This window comes from Mauremys mutica, chromosome 12 (assembly GCF_020497125.1).
Source record: "Mauremys mutica isolate MM-2020 ecotype Southern chromosome 12, ASM2049712v1, whole genome shotgun sequence".
Classification (NCBI taxonomy): domain Eukaryota; kingdom Metazoa; phylum Chordata; order Testudines; family Geoemydidae; genus Mauremys; species Mauremys mutica.
Window position 1 is genome coordinate 49,528,625 of NC_059083.1, and position 19,859 is coordinate 49,548,483.

At 42.0% G+C, this 19,859-nt stretch overlaps 1 protein-coding gene across 1 annotated transcript; it reads left to right on the top strand.

The window, feature by feature from the left end:
- Positions 1–6,223: 6,223 nt before the first annotated feature.
- LOC123346343 (olfactory receptor 8S1-like) lies at positions 6,224–7,156 on the top strand. Its single transcript, XM_044983676.1, has one exon. It carries the CDS (start codon positions 6,224–6,226, stop codon positions 7,154–7,156), a length of 933 nt encoding a protein of 310 aa, XP_044839611.1.
- Positions 7,157–19,859: the final 12,703 nt, after the last annotated feature.

The following is a 19,859-nucleotide window of genomic DNA, read 5'->3' on the forward strand; positions in this document are numbered from 1 at the left end:
CACCAACGGATTAGCTGAAAGATTTGTGCAGACAATGAAAAACGCTTTGAAATCAGCAAGGGGACAACACTCCATTCAAAAGCGTCTGGATACCTTTTTACTTTCCTACAGTAACACACCTCATGCTACGACCCACGCATCTCCAACCTTTCTAATGATGGGACGACAGCTGCGCACTTGCTTTGATCTGCTGAAACCTTCTGAACCCCGACAAATTGTGCAACATCAGCAGCAATATCAAATCATCAGACGGGCACCCAGAGCAAAAGACCGAACCTTTAGCCCGGGACAGCCAGTTTTGGCTCGGAATTATACTTCCAGAGCTAAATGGGTTCCGGCCACAGTCATCACTCAAACAGGACCTGTTTCCTACACAGTCCGGACTGCAGAGAATCTTACCTGGTGGCGACATGTAGATCAGCTGTTGCCAGGTCATGCCTGTCCTCAGGACCCATCTGCAGTTGAGGGGTCTGACTTCACCTCTTCTGGTGAGGGACCGAATCACGAGTCACCTGTTTCTGACTGTTCTCCTCCATTACTGCCGGTGGCTGAGATACCCCTTTGCCCAGCACGAGCTGATACCACCTCCTCACCTGTTCGTGCTGCGGACCCTGAGCCCCTAGTGCTTTAGGGTGCAACAACACCAGAAGTTCGCCGTAATCCACCTAGAGACAGAAGGCCTCCTCATCGGCTGGATCTTTAGCTAGGGCGAACCCACGGTTATGGGGCAAAATAATCCCCAGGGTTTAGCCGGGAATGGAGGCAGTCTACCCTCCTTCTCTAGTCTAGTGTGTGTTTTATTTAGGGGATGTTCTTATTAGGGGGGGAGGAATATGTTGTGTATTTGGTTGTCATGGTTTTTTTTGCTATGGCAACTGAGTTAGATTATTATGGGTTAGCTCAGCCGGTTTCAACCAGCTGAGTGAGCTCTCTGTATATCTGTAAATAAAATGGAGGTTTTGGTTAGCTGCCTGCTCTCTGGCCTCAAGTGATTGCTTCCTACACCGGCTGCCCCAAGGATATAACAAGTGCAATCTCTGGGAGACATTAGGAACTTTAAAGGACATTTGGGGACAAGGCATGTGAAGAGGATTTTCAAGGAAATTCTAGGGGAGGGAGGAAGGGTATGTGACTGACTGCTCTGGAATTCTGCATTTTGAAGCTGCATTTTGAGCAGAGACCTATTGTCTGGCTGATAACATTTTCAAGGTCTCGTCAAAGAGCTAAAGTGGATAAATGAGTCACTCACAGAGTCAGGAGTTGTCCTTGTTCTGAGCTGAGGGTGTGATGTACTTGAAACAGCAGGAAAAATCCTTGGTGGAGATTGAAGGAGAGCTTCTCCCAGAGCCCAGGCTGCAGTTGGGGGTAATCACTGGTAAGCTTATTAGAATATGTATAGATTCTTTTATTATTTTTAATGTTTTCTCTGGAGTGGTTTTACCTTATGAATAAAACATGCTTGCTTAGAAAGAGCCATGTGGTAACTTACAAACATATCAATTTGGATGGGCAATTTCTTTTGCCATGGGGTTACTCATGACCTGCTGATGGTGCATATAGATGGCAACCACATTGAATGGGTAAAAAGATTTTTCTATCTGGGTAGTTGTTTGATGGAATGAGTTTCTGTATCTGAAGAAGTCACACATCTGATGGGTCTTGTGCCAATGACATTTCAGCATCTTCAAGGGCCTCTGTTTGGGAGGCAGAATGTATGTGAAAACTAAGAGACAAGTATTCAATATGATATTGATGACAACTCTGTTATATGGAGCAGAAACATATTCATTAAAAACAGCTCAGGAGAGGAAATTAAACAGTTTTCAGTGTCAAAAGTTATGACATATCCTTGACATCCATTGATTTGATTTTGTCACAAGCAGGAAGATACTTAAATAATCCCAGCAAGATACAGTCTTGCATTAGCTGAGAAGAAGACGACTGCAATGGTGGGGGTATGTGCAATGTTCAGGAGACAGTATGCTTTCACAGAAGGTTAATAGAGATAAGGAAGAAGGAAGTAGAGCACCAGTGCAACCATGAATGTGACTGAAAGATACAATTTTGTGGGATTTAAGAAACCTAAATCATCCCATCCTGATTCTTTTGAAAGGAAGAAGACTTGCAAAGGACCATTCAAGATGGAAACCCATTCCAAGTGCCACCATGGCTGTGTTAGAGCCATGTGTTTCTCCTGCTATGATGTGCTGCTGACTTTACAAAGCAAACCAGCTTCAGAGACGCTTAGAAAGCCCTGCCCCAAAATACCTTATAGACCAAGTTGTTAGTGCTGAGGAGAGTTGTTAAGGCTGCTAAGTTGTTAATGCTGCTCGGTGCTGCTGTTCTTGGAGCTCCTGTGCCAGCTGCACGAGCAGGGAATGCAGCTTACCAATTCAGCAGACCTCGATTTTATTCCTAAAGAAAGACCACAGGCTCGGTTCGGTGGGAAAGGCTCTCGGCCAGGTTTATTGTCAGCAAAGCATGGCACTAGTGTCCTGTCCAAGGGGGTTCAGGGACACTAACACGTGTATTTCTGTGACAAGATGGGACACCAGGGTCCTGTCCCCTCGGCCGATACAAATATGCCCCTCATAGGACTTCTTCTTTTATCCAATGATACAAACAAGGGATGTTTTACACTGTAGATGCTGTTAGTTACCACCCTTATCCTGGTACCTGCTAGATAGAACAAAATATCCTCACCCATTATCCTGTCATCCCATCCTTATTTTATGAGGGGACAGTGTGCTCTTGTACCATCTCTTAAGAATGTGTTTACATAGTTACTTGAAAAAAGAACAGGAGTAATTGTGGCACCTTAAAGACTAACAAATTTATTTTAGCATGAGCTTTCGTGAGCTGCAGCTCACTTCTTCGGATGCATAGAATGGAACACACAGACAGGGGATATTTATACATACAGAGAACATGAAAAGGTGGAAGTATGCATACCAACAGGCAGAGTCTAATCAATTGAGATGAGCTATCATCAGCAGGAGGAAAAAAAACTTTTTGAAGTGATAATTAAGATGGCCCATAGAAGGTGTGAGGAGAACTTAACATAGGGAAATAGATTCAATTGGTGTAATGACCCAACCATTCCCAGTCTTTGTTTAAGCCACAGTTAATAGTATCTAGTTTGCATATTAATTCAAGTTCAGCAGTTTCTCTTTGGAGTCTGTTTTTGAAGTTTTTTTGTTGCAAAATTGCCAGTTTCAAGTCTGTCACAGAGTGGTTAGAGAGGTTGAAGTGGGAGAATGCTCTTGTGGTAATTATACATGAAGACTAGGACCTTCAAAGGAGTTTAAGGGAGAGGAAATGTGCTGCTATTTGTGCATCTAACTCCTTCAGCTGCTTTATGAATCTGAGCCTAAATTGACTGTCACTTGGATGCATATGATAACCCAAGCCTCAATGCTCTCATTCTAAGGTACAATATATCATTGCTCAAGGGCTGACACAGCACAATGTTACTGGGAGCTTGTTACAGAGAGTGAACTCCAGGGATTGTCCCAGGGGGAACAAGACGGTATTTAAACAACTCTCAAGAATCAGCTCCTAGCTTTGTAGTCAGCTAAGGAAAAGCTCTTTGCTTCACTCCTACTGATAACCCTACACACCTTGAGGGGTTTCACTGCTCCAGGTAAAGAATATTGGATCTCCTTGGATGCTGTATTCCAGAGACAGACAGCCTAGATAGACAAATCAATAAGGAGGTAGATAGACTAAGAAAAGAGAAAATCACAGGCCAGAATGATCTCACCATATTTATGATCTGTGCTTAAAAGGCAGGTGAGTTGATTCATATTTTTATTCCTTTTAAATTTTTGTAACCTTTTCATTTCAAAGGACCAGATTCTGCCCCTCTTATCAAGGGGGGAGTCTCTTGAGTCCCATTTACTTCTGCCTTGCTGAAGCAGTCTGCTCACACAGACTCGGTTTCAGCACAGGGACCATGGTTGGTAAAAATTATTTACTTGAATCGCCCAGCTCTCTCTTTCTCTCTCTTTCTCAAGGCAGCACTGAGATAGCTGAGAGCAGCTGTGTGTGTGTGTGGGGAGGAAGGTCAGGGGAAGGGCATTCTCTGGAAAATTCTCTTGGAATTGAATTTTTCTGTGCACAGAATCTGCCTGTGTTGACATTCAGGTTCTAGTACAAGGTCCATCTATTTGCTTAGGCATTTGTCTCATGAGCTGATAATGGAGGAAAGGTTCAGTTTCTCTCTAGGGTTGTATGGGGAGGATAATTTCTCTACTGTATGTACAGCCTGATATTCAGACATGCAGAAAATTGAGTCAAAAATCCCATTGAGTTGGAGTTTCAGTGAGTTAGGAGCAAAAGTCCCATTGATTTTCTATCAGGTCCCTCTTTTCAAAATTATGTCACTATATCGAGATAATGTTTGATGGTCATATTCATTTCTTCCTGATAGTGTCTCATAACCTTCTAATAAACAAACTAGAGAAATACAACCTAGATTGAGCTAGCATAAAGTGTGTACATAGCTGGCTGGGAAACAGTTCCCAGAGAGTAGTTTTCAGTGCTTCACAGTCATGTTGGAAGTGTATAACTAGTGGGGTCCCGCAGGGATCGGTTCTTGGTCCGGTTTGGATAATGCATAGAGAGTACACCTATAAAGCTTGAGGATAATTGAGGATAATTCCAAGATGGGAGGGATTGCAAGTGCATTGGAGGATAGGATTATAATTCAAAATGATCTGGACAAACTGGAGAAATGGTCTGAAGTAAACAGGATGAAATTAAATAAGGGCAAATGCAAAGTACTCAACTTAGGAAGGAATAATCAGTTGCACGCATACAAAATGAGAAATGACTCCCAAGGAAGGAGTACTGTGGAATAGGATCTGGGGCTCATAGTGGATCACAAGTGAAATATGAGTGAACAGTGTAACACTGTTGCAAAAAAAGCATCAATCTGGAATGTATTATCAGGAGTGATGGAAGTGAGACACGAGAAGTAATTTTTCCACTCTACTCCATGATGATTAGCCTTCAACTGGAGTATTGTGTCCAATTCTGGGTGCCACATTTCAGGAAAGATGTGGACAAATTGGAGAAAGTCCAGAGAGGAACAAAAAATGATTAAAGGTCTAGAAAATATGACCTACGAGGGAAGATTGAAAAAAATGTTTTTGTTTAGTCTGGAGAGGAGATGAGTGAGAGGGGACATGATAACAGTTTTGAAGTACATAAAAGGTTGTTATGAGGAGGAGGGAGAAAAATTGTTCTTAAACTCTGAGGATAGGACAAGAGGCAATGGGCTTAAATTGCAGCAAGGGTGGTTTAGGTTGCACATTAGGAAAAACTTCCTGTCAGAGTGGTTCAGTACTGGAATCAATTGCCTAGGAAGATTGTGGAATCTGCATCTTTGGAGATTTTTAAGAGAACCTGTCAGGACAAACACCAGTCAGGGATGGTCTAGATAATACTTAGTCCTGCCCTGAGTGTGGGGAACTGGACTAGATGACCTCTTGTGGTTCCATCCAGTTCTGTGATTCTTCTTCTTCTTGAAAAATCCTAATGATTGTAATAGGTAAGAATCCAATTATATAATACAGGTATTAATTTGTGTTTTCAACAAAATAGTCTAGAACAACTGACAGAGTGTAATTATTTTTCTAGATTTGGCCAGATGTCCAGCTATTGTAAATTGGCCATAGTTTCATTGTAACCAGTCTGCCCAATCCCATTCTTGTGTGACACAGCTGTAGCTCTATTGAAGTCATAAGGCCAGATTGCAGAGAGAGAATACATTCCTCTATAGCCTGGTGGCTTGAACAGCCACCCCACCCTACACTGCCTCTTTTATGATGTATCCACAGAGGTACAGCTTCAAGACGAGAGATTGAGGGAGCCTCACATCAGACTATCCCTTAGTCACAGCTGAACGGGATATTTGTGAATACCAGTAAGACCTGATTCTCAGATTTAGGCACCTAAAGTGGTGGTTAGGTGCACACGTCCTTTTGTGAATCCAGCCTAATTTGTCTATTTAAAACACACAGATACCATCTCTCTTTCTCTCTCTCTCTAAATTTAGTATAGTTAAAACACACATTTTACAGAATGGAATATGATTCTGTTCACATTCATCCTATGTAACTGATGATCTCCACATACTATTTCAATTTATTTTAATGAAAAGTGTTAATTTCATTTTTTTTCTGGTCTTCCAGGTCACAGATTTCCTGAATAACTGACAATGAAAAATCAAACCACAGTGACCGAATTTATCCTCCTGGGACTTTCCAGTGACCCACAGATGCAGATTTTCCTCTTTCTGCTTTTTTTAGTTATTTACCTAATCACTCTGGGTGGTAATATAGTGATCATGGTGGTGATAAGAGCTGATTCTCACCTTCACACCCCAATGTACTTCTTCCTGTCTCATTTATCCTTTGTTGATATCTGCTATTCCTCGGCGATTGTTCCTAATATGTTGGTGCATTTCCTAGCAGAGCACAAAACCATATCTGTCAATAGCTGCATTGCACAGGTGTTCTTCATTTTCCTGATGGCTGCTACTGAAATTTCTATTCTCTCAGCAATGGCTTATGACCGCTATGCTGCCATCTGTGATCCATTGCATTACATGAATACAATGAACAAAGGGATCTGTGTTCATCTGGTGAGTGGTGCATGGGCAATAGGCTTCATTGATGCCCTGCTTAACACTGTTTTTGTTCTCAAGTTGCATTTCTGTGGGCCCAATCAAATCAGCCATTTTAGCTGTGAGCTCCCTTCTCTGTTACAGCTGTCCTGCACTGAGACCTTCACCAATCAAGTGGTCCTTCTTACTTCTGCTGTGGTATTTGGGTTGAGCTCCTTCCTCTTCACCCTGATCTCCTACATTCACATCATCTCCACTATCCTGAGCATACGCTCTACGGAGGGCAGGCATAAAGCCTTCTCCACCTGCAGCTCCCACCTGATTGTGGTTGGTTTGTTGTACTTGACAGCTTTTTTCCAGTACACAAAACCCAGCTCAGTCTCCTCTGTGGTGCTCGATGAAATGTTCTCCATCCAGTACAGCATCTTAACCCCCATGTTAAACCCCATCATCTACTGCCTGAAAAACAAGGAGGTGAAAACAGCTGTAGAGAAAACATTGGAGAAATTCAAATTTCTCAAGTAGTGTCAATGTTATTTAAAAAAAATAAAAAATTGCATAGAACTGTGGATAACGTGTTTTTGGAGATTCTCAGCTCAGTATCTGACATTCTGGGCCAAAGCCTCAGCTGGTCTAAATCACTGTGGCTCCATTGAACTCAGCAGGCCACATCCCCATTGGGTAAAAGAGACACTGGAGCAAAGAGGATGGGATCCTGGTAAGATGTTGCACCCCATAAGGCTTTATGGAAATATGCTTATGAATGTGTATATGACATAACTGGAATATGTTTCATGCTGCATATGCCATGTAACATATCTATGTAAAGATTATGATCTACTGAATATATTCATCCTATTTGTATGCATGTGTTATTGTTGTATTCAATGTTATGAATATTGGCTGTATACTTGTTTGGTTTTTAAATAGCTTTAGTAAGGCATTTGGTCAGCTTCTTTAGAAAGGAATTTGCAAGTTAAGTGCTCTTGGAAGTCTCCAATCCACATAAATCTACATGAGGACGTTCAAGGTAGCATGTGAACCATGGCTGCTACCTGTAAGTTCTGAGTCATGCATGGACATGTGACTTTCCCATGTGACTCCAAAACTCCATCTTGTAGCTGGAATTCTACACAGGGGGAGAGAGGGGTATCCGCCCACAAGAGAGAGTCTATTTAAGCCCCTAGGAGACCCCTCCATTTTGTCTTCAGCTGGCTCACGAGAGAGCCTCTCCACAACCAATGATACCTGAAAGAAACTGGAAAAAAGGACAGTAACTACAGGTGGTGTGAGTGTTTGCTGGACCCAGACTAGAAGGAGACTAGTCTGTAAAAGCAAGGTTACTGGAACCCTTCTGAGGGTGAGGTTTTATCTGTATTCAGTTATCTTACTGTATTAGGCATAGACTTGCAGGGTTTATTTTATGTTACTTTGAACCACTTAAATCCTACTTTCTGTATGTAATAAAATCACTATTTACTTATTAATTAACCCAGAGTAGGTATTAATACCAGGGGGTGGGGGGGGAACAGCTGTGCATATATCTCTATCAGTGCTATACAGGGCAAACAATTTATGAAAGCTTTATACAGGGTACATTGGATTTATTTGGGGGTTTGAATCCACTGGGATTTGGGCATCTGAGTGTTGAGGACAGGAACACTTCTTAAGCTGCTTTCAGTTTAGGCTGCAGCTGTTGGGGGATGTGGCTCAGACCTGGGTCTGAGAGTTTGCAGCAGGCTAGTGCGTCTGGATCAAGCCAGGCAGCGAACTGAAGTCCCAAGTTGCCAGGGCAGGAGAGCTGGGGCAAAAGTAGTCTGGGCACATCAGTTGACAGCCCCAAGGGGGTTTCTGTGATCCAACCTGTCAAATGTAGGTCTCCAGCTAGGGTGAGTGCTAGAAGCACCAGGATCTAGAGCCATTCATGCAGATGCTCTCTCTCGCTCTAGGCCAATATTTCTTTCAATCTGACCCGCTGACTGCAATGGACCTATGGCTAATTCATACCACTTGAGGATCTGGTCAGTTCTATGAAAAGAACATCTTTGTCTATTACATTCTGTAGTTCTTATAGAGTGTTTTGTTGAAAACCCTATTTAATATCTGGAGTATCTTATCGGACTCATCACTGTTAATGTCTCTGTTCACTCACAACCATTAATAATGACTGTGATCCCCAGCTGGGTCAAGATGCAGAAAGGAATTAAGGGTCCATTAGGAGAGATTGAGATACACAAATATCAAGTATCCCATATCGCAGTGGTTAGGGCACCCACATGAGAGGAAGCAGATCCCTTTTTTAAATCTTTCTCATTATCAGGCACTTGAAGTTTTTACATCCCTAATTGCTAGGATAAAAGTTGAGGGGTTTCCTCCACCTAATTCCTCCTTCTTCTCTCCCCTCTCTCACCATGGTTTTTTGCTACCTGTTACCAGATTTGCCCATTACTTTGGGGTATGCTTATTTATTTATGGTTACTCTTCTGGGGGGAGGGGGACAGACGGGATGTTTCTGTAATTCTATCAATGTACTGCTTGTGTCACTTGTGTCTTCATGTGGAGCCCTACATCTCCCTTCTGCAAGTCCCCTCCCAATGGAGCTATCCTGCAGGACCAGGGTTCCCCAGGGCTGGGTTCCTCCAGCCCCAGAAACAGCTGGCATGCAGGCTTGCACACACACACACGGAAACAGAGCAAATCTGAGTGGACCAGGTCAATCAGCACTTCCAAACTGCCAGCCTTATATGCCCCTGGACTCAGTAGCCTGAGTAAAGCAGCACTTCCACTCTCATCTGTCACAGGTTCAGCACGTCCCTATCCCTACTTCCACGTTACAATTGTTCTGGTAGTAACCCACTTGATGAACAAACCCCATCGGATTTTTGGGCACTACAAGGATCTTTAGCTTAGGTAAGAGTAGCATTGCTGCAGAATAATGGGAAGCCAGAAACACAGAAGAGTAAAGTTCAGAGAGATAGGGAGGGAAGCAACCAGCTTAATCATAAAAGTTATTTATTGAATAATAGTGATAACCACACAAGGAGAGCCTAAACAAACATAACTGTTACTTTATAAAAGATTACAGAGGTCATATATAGAAAGCTATACCCAATCAAACACGTCAGGGTTAAAAAGTTATACCTGAGGTCGAAAAGAAAGCAGAGAGAGGGAGGGATCTTAGCACTCCATAAAGCTTGAACTGGTCAGGGTTCCCAGGTGATGGTGATAGTTCAGGGTCCTGAGTGCTGGAGAAAGGGAGAGCACCCAGCACAATCAGTCAGGAGAAGATGAAGTCTTAGTGAAACTGATGCAGGGTTTGGATCCATTCATCAGAGCACTTACTTGAGCGTTGTTAAGGTGTTTTTTTTGTTGATGGTGGTGTTGTTGTTGAAGGAAAACAACAATGGTTCAAGGGAGAACACTAGATTTGTTTTTGGGTAAACTGATGACTTTGTCCCTGCCAGCAGTTATATGGGATCTTGGGGAGCAATTACCACACGGGTGGGGTGCCAATTAATTTCTTTATTAAAAGAAAAAGGAAGTGGTGAGAATTTAACAATGAAATACGATGGGATGGGGTGTATAGGGGGTTTACAATAGACAATGATGGTGAGGGGGGGTTCTTATTGAACAGTGTAGGGAGTTCTAACAGTGGGGTACACTAAGTGGGGTTTAGCACAATGGGATACAGTACAGTTAATAAGCAACTCAACTTTATATAGGAACAGCTCTAGATACAGTGTGGAATGTAAAACATACCAAAAAGAGATGCAGAATAAAATGGTAGCTTCTATATAGAATGGTCAACAATCTTAGATAGAATGTATTAAGTGGTTGGTGGCCTTATACACAATGTAACACAATAGTATTAATGCAAATACAAAGTATATCAGAAAGGTGGAAGTAGAATGTGAATCACAGTGCAATAATACAATATGGGTGATAAGTGAAATTATGCAGTGTAGACTTCATTTGTGAGGCTGTGATAGCAAGAGTGTGCCCAAAGGCTGGGTCAAGACACAGTGTGGGGGGGGAATGATAGTGGCAACTGATGAGAGATGCAGCTGCAAGCAGCGAGAGACTCTGAAGCCCTGCGAGGTAAGGACAACAGAGCAGTGTGTGTGTGTGTGTGTGTGGGGGGGGAATTTGGGAAGTTCAGATGGTGATACAGACACAGGGGGAAAAAGCAGCAGGGGGTTTGGGAAGTTCAGAGGGGGAGATTGGAGCAGCAAGAACCTTATCTATCCTCTAACTTAATTAAACTTACATAAAATGACAAGCAGCTTCTACATAGTAACAAAACAGGTACAGAATACAATCAGGCAATGACTGTTTAAATCTATCTTAACCAATGACTAGGCAAAACAACAAATATCACAATTCTAAGCAAACTACAACAAGCAGCTATATGGAGCAACAAAACAACGAACTATAGCAAGGCAGGAGAGACTTACAAGCTTTATAATCTTAACAAACTATGACTTATTAAACTAAAGAAACAAAACCTATGGTGCACCTTATGCTATGGGAAAGTTACACAGGGCAGAGTGGTATGTGCCCAGAATACAGCTCCCAAGGCAGCCCCCAAGGAAGCCAAGGGAGGTGGCTGCAGCAGTGGATACAGCTGAAAACAGTGAGTCCAAGGCAAAGCCCACAGGAGCAGAGCTTAGCAGCAGCACAAACTTACTTTTAGTGGCAGAGTGCCACGGAGTTTAAGAGAGATGTTTTAAAACACAGACCAAGGTTTAGCTTGAGTCTGTGTGCTGGGGAGACAGAGCCAGCAGCTAAAAATAATAAAATAAAAGTACAGAAAGTTTCACAGAGGGATTCTTACCAGCCCCCAAGGCAGCAGCAGAGGCAGAAGCAGCAAGAACATCAGAAGGCTTGGTACAGTCTAGATAATCAGGAGATCTCTCAGGGAGCAATTCGTTCTTTGTGGGGGGGGTTCAAAAAACAGGGGTACGCTCAAAAATAAAACGAGAGCAGAGAAAGGAACCCCCAGAACCCCTGGCTGATCAGACCAGGCAGCAATGCAGGAATCTTTCTAAAGTCTGTTCAGAAAATGTCTGTTTATAAAGGCAAACCTGGGCAGCTTCCCGCCAGTAACTCTGATTGGCTCCCCCTCTTACAGGGAGGAGAGAAGGCTGCAGGCAGCCACAGGCAAGTCTGGGCAAGTCCTGTGCAATAGGTGACACAAAAGCACATGAGGTCTATGACTCATGCCCAGGATCTTAAAAACACAATAGGTCTTGCAGCTCTGGACATTGCCTACCCTGCACCAAGCCCAGCTTTTAACAAGGTGATAACAGGACTAACCCTTTGAACAGGGCAGTGGTCCCACTTAGCACAAGTGGCCATCCCTTTGAGAAGGGCAATGGCTCTTGTTAAACAACTTAAAGGGCCCTCCCTTTGAGAAGGGCAGAGGCCCTGGTAAACAACTTAACAGCCAGGGAGGGGTGGCCACAGAGGAGAACAAGAACAAAATGGAGTAAGGGGACAGCTTTAAGAAACAAAACTGAGCTGTAACAGACAGACTCAAGGGTTTTCTTTAGGCTAGACAATAGGAGCTGATCACTCTTGGCTATGGGCGGTGTTCCTTCCAGGGAGCTCACAATGCAATTAGGCAGCTTCAGTATTTTGGATATCAGTCAAGGATTCATTACTATAATTGATAGCTGCTGAGCTGGGTGTGTGCAGGCCTAGGTTCATTAACAGCTGGAGCAGAGATCCCCCAGGATGCAATGCTTCCCTGCTTTTCTGGTCCCAGAGTTCAGTGTGGTTCTTGCTTTGGAATCTCTGTTCTCCATTCTCTATGATAATGAAGATGCCTCCCAGTCCCATCTGTGATGCAGATAAGGCTAGGGGAGTTGCCTTAATCCTATTACCCTTGTCAGGAGGGGTCTAGATGTGTCTCCCACCACTCTTCACTGCTCTCTGTAAGTCTTTTCTCTGATTAGCTTTGGTTCAAGCAGATACTGGGGATGTGTCCTTCATGTGTCAGACAGGCTGGATACTGCAACCTGGTTCCCCGAAAGCACAGCACTGACTGGTATCACAATTTAGGTGGGGTTAGCAACTTTCCAGCTGAGAGTCCCAAGGTGAAGGAGGTGCCTTCCTCCAGAGGAGATAGGGACTGAACTCCTGTGATAACTGCGGAATTTAGAACACAACCCTCTGCTTGGCCTTTCCCATTGGCTAAGGAACCATCTGTCATGTTGGCTTTTTTTAATCCCATTCTTAGGTGCCTATGTCTCTCCTTTCACTGTCTAGGGAGCCTGGCTGCCCAACTCAGGCTCTGAAAACCTAGTGACTGGAAAAAAAAATCACCTAAAAGTCATCCACTGTAATGCTCGGCATTAGAACAGCTACGTCCCTTTGTGAATCTTTCTCTGCATCTAAATTGACATAATGCCATTAAATCAATGGAACAAGGTGGATTTACAAGAAAAGAGTGTTGTGTATTTGGTTGTCATGGTTTTTGTTGCTATGGCAACTGAGTTAGATTATTATGGGTTAGCTCAGCCGGTTTCAACCGGCTGAGTGAGCTCTCTGTATATCTGTAAATAAAATGGAGGTTTTGGTTAGCTGCCTGCTCTCTGGCCTCAAGTGATTGCTTCCTACACCGGCTGCCCCAAGGATATAACAAGAGAAATTGGCCAATAGTGTCCATATTCTAAATTGATTTTACAATCCTCAAATTTCAATCACAATTGAGTTGGAAAGACCCGCGTATCATCGAATTTCTACTTAAATCCTAAACATAATAGGAAGTGATGCTGGCACTATGCACCCCAGGGATATTCACCCTTAGATGCTACATCACAGCTGGTGGAAAGCAACCTAACTCCACTGAAAGAAACAGGGCTAAACCGAGATATGTCAGCTGAGGATCTTGCCTCAGCGAATAAAGTTATGATTCAGAATCCACCTTTTGTCAAAGTTGGACTTACAGAGATATGGTCTCAGGTAAATGAAGAGTCAACAAGCAGGCTGGGATTTTCAAAAGAGTTTAGGCCAGTTAGGTGCCCTACTCCTACTGGATGGGAAAAATGTAGTCCCAGTGACATGCCCAGGGTCAGTAAGATAGTCAGTGGAGAGCAAGATATTGAAGCTTGATCATTGGGCCACTGGTAATCCCATATCTCTTCCCATGTCAGCCTAGTACTAACAAAATGCCCTCCCTGTCCCTGCTAAGAAAGATACCACCCTCTCCTCCTGGTTTCAAGGGAGAATTTCTTCTTTCACATTCTTCACAAAAAAATGAATAGAGCTGGTTGAAAATGGGAATATTTTCATGAAAAAAAAATCATGTCCCTCTTTCTCATTAAAATTCACAACTTTTGCAACCAGCTCATTGAATAGAAAACAGTATGATTTAACTATTGTCCCCTCTTGCTTTTGCAGGGTGTCCTGCCTACTAAGCGTCACTCTGTTGGACTGTAATTTCTTTAGAACAGGAATGATGACCACTTCTATGTTTGTTAGTTCTGGTCAATTTTTTCCCCATGTTTGGAAAACAAAATCAGAAAGTACTGTTACATCAAGATAGAAATTTTCTGTGGGAAAATCTGAATTTTGAATAAATATATATATTTTTTTGGTGTTGAGGGGGGAAGATTCCATTTCAATTTGACATTTCAAAATGAAATGAGAGGTTTTGTTTCAAAATGTCCAACTGAAATGAAAACTTTCATTTTGAATTGATATTGTCACTTAAATTGACAATAAAATTACTCCTCTCAATCTCATCATAAATAAAAATATTCATTCAATAAGAAAGATTTTGTTTGAAATGAACGCTTAAAGAGGAAATGTTTTGTTACAATCAAATTTAAAAATGAAATGTTTAGACATTTCTGCATCCAAACCTTTTAAAATTTTTAATCTCATGAGAATGTTGACAGTATCTTTTGGGCCCCCGTTGGGATTAAATGAAATGTCAAAGTACGGAGCTTCCTGTGTGATGGAAATTTCTGTATCATCTCTAATAATTGTACACAGCCAAGCATAACAAGGAACTGATTTCATAGATTCAAAGGCCAGAAGGGACCAGTGTGATCCCCTAGCCGGACCTCCTGTAGAACATAAAACAGATTATATATAATAAAGAAGTGGTTTCTCCAGTGTCTCAGTCTATTACAATTAAGCTCTCTGGGTGATAGACTCTCTTTAATTTCATTTTAAGTGCACAGACTAGTATTTTGTTGGTGCTTAATGGATGATTGATGGTGGTAACCTTCTGTAATTTGGGGAAAAGAACCTCACAGATGGACTGCAGAGTTGAATACACTTTGTAATAATTCGGCCTACAAACTTACCTTCATGGTGAGCTCAACTGTAAAAAAGTATGTTTCCGTTTATCAGATGTTACAATAGCCTATATTAGCAAATGGTGATGGAAAAAAGACACTCAAGGGAGGGAGAAAGAGAGACTGAATTTGTCCAAAGGAAAAGGTCTCGTGATAGAACTCACAAACTGTGCTATGACCATGCCTCAAAAATAAGACAGTGTGAGACCGAAAAATTAGTGACCCAAAATCAGTGTATCAAGCCAGGCCTAATTGGTGAGCAAAATAATGAGGGGATGGGCGACTGCACCCATCAGTCCCTTTTGGGGTTCTTAAAGAAAGAGACTTTGGGTAGAAAAGTTGGTTACTGGAGTGAGCGTCACCATCATGGCTGACACACCCACCATTTCCTGGGACCCCAGAACTTCTTCATCCTAATCCTGAGAGATGTCCTGACCAGACTGGTCCAGAGAGGGAGAAAGATGACACCTCCACTGCCGCCAGTTAAATCCCAAATACTGCCTGACATGTGAGACTTTCTCTCGCTCCTCCCCTTCGCCTCGTCTCCTTTTCCTTCACCACTTTATTTCTTCTCTTTCCTAGCCCTCCCCTTTTCCCTTCTGTCCAATGAGAGTCTGGCTTAGCAGGACAAGGCTGTATAGTTTGCAGCACTGCTGTGAGCCTGTGACCAGAAAGAGGTCACTGAAAGTAATGCCCTAAACAGCTGGATATTGGTACAAGCTTGCCACATCTCTAAGTGGCTAATAAGACTTTGAGCAGTGCCTGCGTTTCTCCAGCTGTGAGGTTGCAAATGACAGACAACCCCAGAGACTGAAGCTGCATTTTCTATCTTTGCTGTTCCTTTCTCTCTTGTTGTGTGTGCTTTGCTCTCGTTTTGTTTTCTTGGAAACAGGATCGGACTTCAACAAGAACAGCAACAATAGCTTCCACGCATTTCTTCTAACTTCTTCTCTTTTCCCCAAAAGAACAGTCATTACCATCTTTAATGCCATCTAAAAGTCTGTCAAAAACATGCTTCAGCTAAAGCGGAGGGCTATAACAGATGTTGTTAAAATAAAAGCATTATTTAACACGTTCCTTTTCAAAGGTTTTAATTGTTTTTTCCTTCTTTTCTGTTTCTTTAATAAAAGCTAAAAAGGATGTTTAATGGTGTATTTGCCATGGTAACAAGTAGGCTGAGCTTTGTGTATACCAAATTCCGAAGCTTGTTTAACGCTGTTTAATGCTGGACAGTGACTGGGTTATGTTAGCAGCTTTGGGGCCATATAGTCCATCTAAATTAATAGCACATACAGTGATCCACATGAAGGCCTTCAAGATCTTTGGATAAATGAAGCTGCTGAAGATAATAGCTCACCTCTTGTACTGCCATTGTCGGTGGTCATGGGAACATAAGAATTGACGTATGGAGTGAGACCTGCCATGTAGTCTAGAAACCTCTTTCTGACAGTGAGCAGAACCAGCTGTTCAGAGGAAGACTCAATAACCTGACAGTACACAGTTGTGGGATAATCTGCCCCATAGCAGAGTCTCTAATTGTTAGAGTTTGGTTTAAGACCTAAAGCTTGATATTTATTATCCTTTCCAAAAATCTTATAACAAATTACGATAGCTCTTGCTATTTTTCTTCTGCAATCCCTTACTGATTAGTCCTACACTTCTGGTCTCTATGCCTCCCTGTGGCAAGGAATTCCACAGTTTAATTATGTGTTTTATTTGAGCATAGAACACACTCACAACAGTGGTTCACGAAACAGACACCCTCACCTTATGCAAATCCGATAGAAAGAAGGAAAGTATAACACAACTGAATGGATTTTTCATTCATCTATTATGTTTATGTACATCTCTTCTTCCCTATAGAGATGACATTGCATGCACATGAGTATTCAGACAAAATGTTCTTATCCTCAAATTCTGTCTGCATTCAGAACTCCAACGGAGGCTAATAGGACTTCCTTTTTTTACTTCCTGATGGATTGATCCCAATCAAGATTGTGTATGATCCGAATCCTGCAGGCATATTCAGAATCATGGTAGTGATACATAGTCACACTTAATTTGCTGGGATCATCTAAGTATCTCCTCATTTGTGACAAATTAAACAAATGGAAGTGAAGAATACGCTGTAACTTTTGACACTGAAAACTGTTTAGTTTCCACTCCTCAGCTGTGTTTAATGGATATGTTTCTTCTGCATATAAGAGAAATGTCATCACAACAACATCTAACACTTGTTTCTTAGTTGTCACAGAGACATCCTGCTTCCGAAACAGGGGCCTTTGAATTAAGCTGAAATGCTACTGACACAAGACCCATCAGAATTGTGACTTCTTTGGATATAGAACTACCTGCTGTCAACTGAATACCCAGGTACATAAAACTATTCAGCCATTTAATGTTGTTCCCATTTACATGCTCTGTCTGCAGGTCATGAATAAACCGGGGGAAAAGAAATTGCCTAATTTTGGCAATTAATTTATCTTTGATTATTAGCGCTAAATATGCCCAATGGCCTGTGATGGGATATTAGATGGGGTGGGATTTGAGTTACTACAGAGAATTCTTTCCTGGGTGTCTGGCTGGTGAGTTTAGCCCACATGCTCAGGGTTTGGGGTCAGGAAGGAATTTTGGCCAATTGGCAGAGGCCCGGAAGGTTTTTCTCCTTCCTCTGCAGCATTTGGCATGGGTCTCTTGCTGGAGGATTCTCTGCACCTTGAGGTCTTTAAATCACGATGTTTAAGGATGGCTGGCCAATTCTCATGCTTTCGCCATCACTGCCCCCTTGTGGTTATTAGATATTATGACTATCATCTTCAAAGGAGTCTAGGGAGAGGAAATTATTTGCTATTTGAATGTCTAAGTCCTTAGTCTACATGGGAGAATCTGAGCCTAAATAAATGTCTTATTAATTGACTGTCCCTGAGATTGGAAACCTAAATCTCTTGGGCTCTTTTCATAATCTAAGCTTCAGTACCCTCATGCTTATGAAACATACACCCAACTCAGTGTTATTGGTATCTAGTCACAGAGAGTGAACTTCAGGGATCTTGTTCCAGTGGGAACAAGACAGCATTTAAACAGCTCTCAAGAAATCAGCTTTTAGTCTTGGAGTCTGCTAAGGAAAGGATCTTTGTTCCACTCCCACTGATAAGCCTTGACGTCTCTCACTACTCCTCATAAAAAAAAGACTTCCTTAAATGCTGTTTCCCAGAGGCAGATAGAGAGATTAGACAGACAAATCAATAATTTAGTAGATAGACTAAAAAAACAAAAAAAGAGGAACTCACAGATCAGACTGATCTCACCACATTTACGATCCACATTAAAAAGGCAGGTGAGTTGATTCATGTTTTTATTCATTACAATTGTTTATTTTCCTTTTAATTTCAAAGGACCAAGTTCTCCCCCATCACCCCATCTAGAGGTGGGTCTCTCTGCAGAGTCCCTTTGACTTCTGCCTGAATGCAACTGTCAGCTCACACAGAGTCAGTAGCCCCATAGGAGTCATGGCTGGCAACCCAGCCATCTCTCTCTTTGTGCATTTCTCCAGGCAGCACTGAGAAAACTGAGATTAGCTAATGCAGGATAGCAGTAGTTTCTACTTTTGGAGTCTGTGTGTTGGGGGGTGAGTAGATTAGGGGCAGGGCATTCTCTAGAAAAGGCACTTAGCTTTTGGTATCACTGTGAACAGTGCCTTTGTTACCACTCAGACAAGGGCCATCTCTTTGCTTGGGTATTTGTCTAAGCTAATAATTGGAAAAAGATTGATTTTCTCTCTGGGATACATATGGGATAAACATAGATTTGATATTGTACATAACTTTGGCTTCTTTTCCATTTCCACTACAAATCAGTGTCAATTCCATGAGGGCAGGAGTGATTCTGTTAAGTAGGAACAGCCTGATATTCAGATGTGCAAGATCCTGAGTCAAAAATCCCATTGGATTGAATTTTCAGGGGAATTTAAGTGATTTAGGAATAAAACTTCCATTAACTTACAATCCGACCCCTCTTTTTAAAATCATGTCAGCATGCTTAGAGAGTGTTTGCTGGCCACATTCATTTAGTATGATCATTATTACTGTCCCTCAGTATTACATAAGGTGGATTTTTTTTAACAAATAGCGTTCAAAATATACAAGGTCTTTAAGCATAAAAACGGTAAAGTTGTTGTCTAAAATTTAAGTCACCAATGAACCATGCTCTGCACCAACACTGTAGGTTTGGGTAGTCAGGAGTTTCGTTTAACCCTCTACAGAATTCCTGCATTTTAGATGCTCTCATTTTCCTTTCATTTTCCCTCACATTCTCATATGCCTAAGAGTGCTGTCTGCTGGAAGTCACTGACCATGATGTCTTGCACTCGTCATGTGTTGTTCAGCTTCTCAATCATACCCTTAGGGATCACTCTAAGTATTCCAATAATCACTGGGGTCATCTGTGTTCTACGTTTCCATAATCAATCTACTTTGTAGAAGTGTTCTTCATACATTGTAATCTTGTCTTCTTGTTTCTTTTTTTAAGACACTGTCTGCTGGTATGGTGCTATATATTAACATCTGGCTGGTTTTTCTGCACTGCTCAGTCTGTGACAATTGGTTGATCTTTCTTCTTTGTAAATAACCCTTAAGGACTTGTGTACTCTTGTTGAGGTTCTCTGTCTCTATTCCGATATCCTTGTAGAAGCCATGAGTTTATTCAACTTCTATGCCTAATAGGTTTGATCTCTCTCCACCACTGTCCATGCACTCATTTCTGTGTAAAACTTTGGAATCTTTTGTGGGGGATTTCCTTTCTATTGTCTGACATGATGTCTTGGCGTGGGATGCACTCCTGGTCATTGGTTTTTCTCACCACAAAATGACCTTTTTCTCTGTCTCACTTTTAATATGTTTTGATGTTGTATTCTTAATGAT